The following is a 6,000-nucleotide window of genomic DNA, read 5'->3' as shown; positions in this document are numbered from 1 at the left end:
GGAAGGGGTCTGTGTTGCCCTCCTGCCTGGCGGCGGGGGGACTTGCAGGAAGAAGGGCTATAAAGCCAGCACGGCCGTGTCCGGCGTGCTCCGTGCTGCCTGGTGGGAGAGGTGACACCGGTGTCCCCAGCCCTCGGCTGCTCCCACGCAGCCCCCCTGCACTGGGGCTTCCCTCTGTTTGCTGGTTTATACCAGAACCTCGGCTCTGGTTTCAGCGGTGTGGTCCCAACCTCCCGGCAGCAGCAGCAGCCAGTGCAGAAGGACAAACACCCGGCTGCCCCACGGCGCTGCGAGCCGGGAAGCTGGCTCCTCTTGGCCCTGGGGGGTGGCAGGACATGTATTTCTGCCTCCCAGGAAAGTCTTTTTCCTCCAAAAATTCTTTGCGGGAGAAAAGAATTCAGTGGAAAAATTTCATTAGAAATAGGATTTCTAAAAAAAAACCCAACAGTTAAAAGAAAATGGGGATAAGTTCTATCATGGTTCTGTGGCCCATGCAGAGAGGGCTGAGATGGCCCAGCAGCCCAAGAGCCTCTCCCGGGAGGAGTCGGAGGAAACGCCAGGTGATGCTGAAGAGCAGAGGGGACAGCCCCATCAGACACCGCTCCGGCGTGGGGAGCACCATGGGCGTGCGCGCTGGAGAGGAAAACCCAAAACGTACACAGAGCCAGCAGCAGCGCCAGCCCGCGGGGACAGACAGGGCTTTCCTGGAGGGAAGAGAAGAGGCAGCCGAGGAGGACGCCGGCCCAGCACAGGCGCTGCCTCGTGTCCTCCCCAGCGGAGCTACAGCCACACCAGTGCTTCTCCAGGTACCCACGTCTGCTCCGGCTGAGGGTGCTTCATTGTCAATGGTCATTTCACCCTCCCTCGTCCTTAAATTCCTTATGGATTGTTCAGTAGTTTCCAGCTCACAGACTGTAAATGGGGAATTTGTCTCCAAAAAAATTGTCTCCCATAAGAAAGAAAAGCAAACGTGCGCCCTGATATCAGCCTTAGTTAATATTCCACCTCGCGTGACTGGAACCGGGAAAGGGGTATTTAAAAGTTGGGCCATTTAAAATCTGGGGCTGTGTAGTTGATGGAGAAAGAGGTTTTTGCAAAAGACAGCTCAAGCCACCCGTCGTGGAGGGGCTGCCCTGCTCTCCAGAGGGGATCCTCTGCCCCGCAGGCAGCAGGCAGCTGCCTGGCCCTGCTCCAGCTCTCACTCTCCGTCTGGTGAGTTGCCCCTTGCTTTGGTTTCTTCTTTGGTCCTGAGATAATAAATATCTTAGAGGGTTGCTCTGAGAGGGAGTTTCGATGCTTGCAAAATAATTTTGTGACCCTCAGATGAAACCTGGAATAATGATGTCTGTATTATGAACGGTGAATGTTACACTGTTAAAAATGAATGCAAACGTTCCCCTTTAAAGGTAGAAGTCAGACCTGCCTTGAACTGGATTTTAGAGTCCTATATCCAGGTAGTGTTATAAATAAAGTATGGTGAATAAATCAAAGTGCTCTGCAAACAGCGAGATTTCATACCACAGATTTTAGAGTTTGGTTATTTAAAGGCCTGGCTGTTTAGGTATCACTAGTGTGATCCTCCTCTTTCTGATCACTTCAGTTTTGAACTGCTTCCCATCTTATCTCAGGCTGGACAGTTTTATCATGAGTCCGGGAAGCTGGACGCATGGCAATGCTGTAGCATCCAGAGCGCTCCCTGGGCCGAATAATGAATAATGCAAAGAAAGGAGGTGGTGACAACAGTGAGACATAATTCTAAGTAAGGACAGGCACCAAATCAGCTGGTGCTGTAAATCAGATGTAGACTGTAATTTTCCTCCTGCCTCACCTCTTCACAATGGTTTCCTTCTCAAAACAGGCTGGGATCCACACCACCGAGAAAGCTGGGGAGCTCAGCTACTGCACCCAGACCATGATTCAGCTTAGGTCTGGGTACCCATAGATGCCCAGGCAGCGGGCTTTCTTCAGAGGAAACCTCCCAGCGAGAGCAGGGAAGCTTGCGTTTAAAACGGTATAGAAAGAAAGAAGTTCTTCCCCAGCAGAGTGGGAGGACTGCATGATCTAATGGCACGTATAACCCGAAGAAACTTAATTTATTCAGGCTCTCTTTTTAATAAAATCCATCCCACACAACTGGGCAAAGGAGACGATGCTGTGTTCAAAGGGAGCATGCCGTGCACACCAAAAAGCCTCTCTGTTAAAGTTGGTTTTATCTCCTTCTCTCTGTCTTGAAAGCGCAGGCAGTGATCTAAAGCAGCGACGAAGTTACTACTGCAGGAGCGAAGGCAGCGAATTCCACTGCATAGTGACTGTGATTCAGTCCCGATAAATCACTCGGCCACTTTTTTCCTCAACTAGATCTTTGGCATTATTATTGTTACAGAAGGAAGAAAGGAGGAGGGGGGGAAAGAAGAAAAAACCACTGCCTTATCTCCCTCTCTAATCCTTTCCCATTTTTCTTTTTAAAAATGTAATTAGACTTTTGTAGGCATCCCATTCAGGCTCATAAACCCTTTGTTAATCCTGGAGGGGAATCTGCATTAGAAGGAGGCATGATGTAATACGACCAAAACCAATGACAGCATTGGGGTTCAGCGTGACCTGTTCTTGTGGTTCAGAAGCAGCCAGCGATGGAAGGGTCTTGCGCTCTGCCTCCTTCACGCATCCAAATCCCTTCCCCACTTCATGGTTTGCACCTGGTGAAGCAAAGAGAGCGCCAGGGTCCTGAGAGCGGGGCGGCGGAGGAGCGGCGGCCGGCAGCCCGGCTCTGCGCAGGCACTGCACACATTCGGGGGTCTTTATGCAAGGGGCTCCGTTCTGTTCAGGCTCCTGCGAATGACTCCGTGGCTCGCGATCCACCCGGCCCGCTCCGCAGGCAGAAGAACACTTCGCTGCTGTGGGGTTTGCCTGGAGAGAGACGGCTTTGTATACACCTGGTACTCGTGGTGTAGAAATACTACTGTCCTCCAAATTTTGGCAATACAGGCAGACCAAAGGGTCAGGAGGTGAGGGATCAGGTGGCAGAGATGGTGCAACCAGGACCCAGTGCTCGTGCAATGGGTGGGCGCAGGTTGGGATTGCTGCCCCGTCCTCCAGCAGGGCCGAACCAAACTCCTGCCAGCACAGCGCGGTTTACGCCTGGCTCTAGCTGCTGGGGCTGGGGCGGCGGGGGCCTACGATATCAAGACCCTCTTCTGACCGCAAGTTTGGAATCTGCCTTCTAGCGTCTAGGTTTTCAGTGCACTTCCCTAAAAGCGCTGCGAGCACAGCAAGGCTGGGACAGGAGTTTGCTGCGGTGCCAGCAGGAACGGGACTGCTCCGTTCTCTTTTCCATCACTCTCCAACTGGACGGATGTGGGTGAGCAGCTTTGATCCTGACCCACGGTGCTGCCGGTCTTTGATCCAGCGAAGCATTTAAACACCTGCTAGGAAAGCGCAGAAGCCCATTTGACTTGAGCTCACCTGCTCATGCAAACTGCAGCATGTGCTTGGCTTAGGGCTCCGCACTCCGGCGTTTTCCCTTTTACGCTCTCAGGCTCGTGAGTAGCTGCTGCTGGAGATCCTGACTCAGAACAACGGCGAAGGCAAGTTGAGCAGCTGCTCTGAAGACTCAGATCTTGTCAGGAAGAGCTACAACTGCTTGCTCCATGAACAGAGATAAAGCCACCTAAGTATATATTTAGCATTAAAGCTAGAGGCTATAATACTGAGTTGTCCAGAAAGCTCACGTTCAGAGAAGAAAACGAAGGCAAAACAAAATTGTTTCAGGAGTGCTTTAACTTCCAGTTTTAAAATGACCCATCTCAGCTCCACGACTTCGTGGTGTAAGTCTGAGAAAATCCAAACTACAACAAGGTGTTTCTTCATGGATTTGATCCTTGTTTTACTTTTCTTAATGTCATTCTTTATCTGTCTTTCAGTTACTATAGTGATGAACAAATGCGTGCAACAAACAGGAGGCCTGGCAGCCTGGGAAGGCGTGTTTGCCTGCAATGGCTGAAAATACCGCCAAAATTTTTGAGAGATTAGTTGAAAGGTCTTTGCCAAAATATCACAAATCTTTAAAAAATGGATCCTATCAAACAAGTTGTTTTTGTTTTTAAACTTTACGTATCTTGTCCGCAAGCAAAATATATTGCAATTTCTTGGGTGCTCTGATTTCTCCTGCACCTACACACCATCAAAGATGTCCCTTTTCCAGGTGCAAGGACCAAAATCGTGATTAAAGGGCAAGAAACAGGTGGCTACAAAAGAAATTGCTTCTCTAAACTTGTGTGTGCTCTGGATCACCCTGTTCCAGTGCAGTTCTGCTCTGAGAAACGACAGCCTGAAGAGCTCCCAGTGAGGGTGACCCACGCAGCCCAAGAGGTGTCATCTGAGCGCAGCGGTCTGCCTGAACCCATGCCATGGATCTCACTCAACAGACTCAGTCTCTTGGAGTCAGATCTGCCGACGTTTGTAGCCAGAAGTTACATCAAGATGGAGAGGCCAAGCCAAAGGGCCTTGCCTTGTGATGAGGTTTCAGCCTGCGAGTCATCCATGTCGGCAGTGACCGTTGGGTGTGTTTTTTAGGGCACAGCATGGACCCCATGGAATGGAGTTCCCTGGTCTCATGCAGACCCAGAGGTACCGGTGATGGAGGGAACGCAGCTAGACCGCGGAGCTGCAGCTGAAGCTGAGTGCTGGCAGTTGGAAAAATACTGCTTCATTTCCAAAAGCAGGTCTAGTCAGAAATCCTCCCTCGTGCAGCTGTCGGTACTGAGCCTCATGTTTACAGGCACTTTCCAAAGGAGGCACTGCACAAAGGCACTGTAGCTTGAAAGCTCCAAACCACACAACACAGATCCAGATGGTGGAAGGTGAGCATACATGGAGGTGGAGCTGCTCAGATCCTGCTTTTATGCTCAGTCTAATATTGCAGTAGGTATTTTAAAAATTGAGGCGATGAGCTGGTTGTGGTGTCCATCTCTGCCAAGACTGAGTTTGTTAAGGGTCACAGGGCCAGATTTTCAGCTGCCAAAGCTCTATAATGAAAAGGAACCGGGCGGGCACTGCCAGGGAAGAACGTGCTCCCTTTCGCCCGCAAACAAACAAACGAACAAGTCCCTGAAGTTGGCTTTGAAAGCCGGGAGAGACAGCGGGGAGCATTGGAAAGTCTCTGCCAGAACCGAGGGGGACTTGCGCTACCCTTGATTTGGGGGATACCCGTCAGCGCGCGCTCCAGGCGGTAGCGGGGGGCGGGCAGAGCCCCCTCCGCTGGGGGAGGGCGGGGGGAGACGCGCAGCACCCCGGCCCGTGCGCATCGCGGCGGGACGGCCCCAGTTCCCCTCGGCGTGGGCTGGGAAGGGAGCGCCGGGGGTGCGGGGCCGGGCAGCCCCTCTGCTCGCGGGGCGGGCGCTCTCCGCGGCCGCGGAGCGGCGGGGCGGGGGCAGCGCGCCTGGGCAGGCAGCGCCGCAGCCCCGCGGGCGGAGAGCGCGCCCCCCCCCCCCCCCCGCACCGCCACCGCAGAGCGGAGAGCGGCCCGGGCGGCCTCGTCCTGCCCCGCCGCCATGAGGAGCCGCGCCGGGGGAGCCGCGCCGTGCGCCGCGGGGCTCTGGCAGGGCGGCGGTAAGGCAGCGGCGGGCCGGGGCGGCGGGGGGAGGCGGAGCGCAGCCTGCCCCGCCGGGCGATCGGCAGAGCGGGGTCTCCGGGCGGCGGGGGCCGGGTGCGCCCGCGGCTGCCCGGGGCTGACCCGTGCTGACCTCGCTTTGCCGTTTTGTCACCGTCTTCGCTCGTTTCGTGCCCGCCGGCGCTGCGCCGGCCGTGGGCAGCGCGCGTGCCCGGGGCGGCTGTGGAGGGCCGGCGTGGGGAGCGGGCGTCCCGCGGGGGAGCCGCGCGCCGCGGCGTGGCGGGGGCACCTGTAGGTGCCGGCGGCGCTGGGCCGGGCTGCGGCGGCCGCAGAGGGAGCGGGAGGGCAGGGGAGGCCGAGGGGCGGCTGCGCGGGTGCCGCCGCGCAGGCAG

The 6,000-nt window shown here is 55.2% G+C and overlaps 1 protein-coding gene across 1 annotated transcript in view; it reads left to right on the top strand.

The window, feature by feature from the left end:
* Positions 1-508: 508 nt before the first annotated feature.
* Positions 509-6,000, top strand: part of HTR4 (5-hydroxytryptamine receptor 4) — a gene marked incomplete at both ends in the record, with an annotated part of 145,046 nt that continues 139,554 nt past the window's right edge. The window contains 1 exon segment of the mRNA XM_082006449.1: positions 509-560. Within this exon segment, the coding sequence (XP_081862575.1) occupies positions 509-560 (52 nt within the window).

The sequence above is a fragment of the Phaethon aethereus genome (genome assembly GCF_964289735.1).
Source record: "Phaethon aethereus genome assembly, chromosome: 14".
In the NCBI taxonomy this organism is placed as follows: Eukaryota; Metazoa; Chordata; class Aves; order Phaethontiformes; family Phaethontidae; genus Phaethon; species Phaethon aethereus.
Note: the sequence above shows the minus strand (reverse complement) of the source record. Positions and strands in the feature narration are given on the sequence as shown.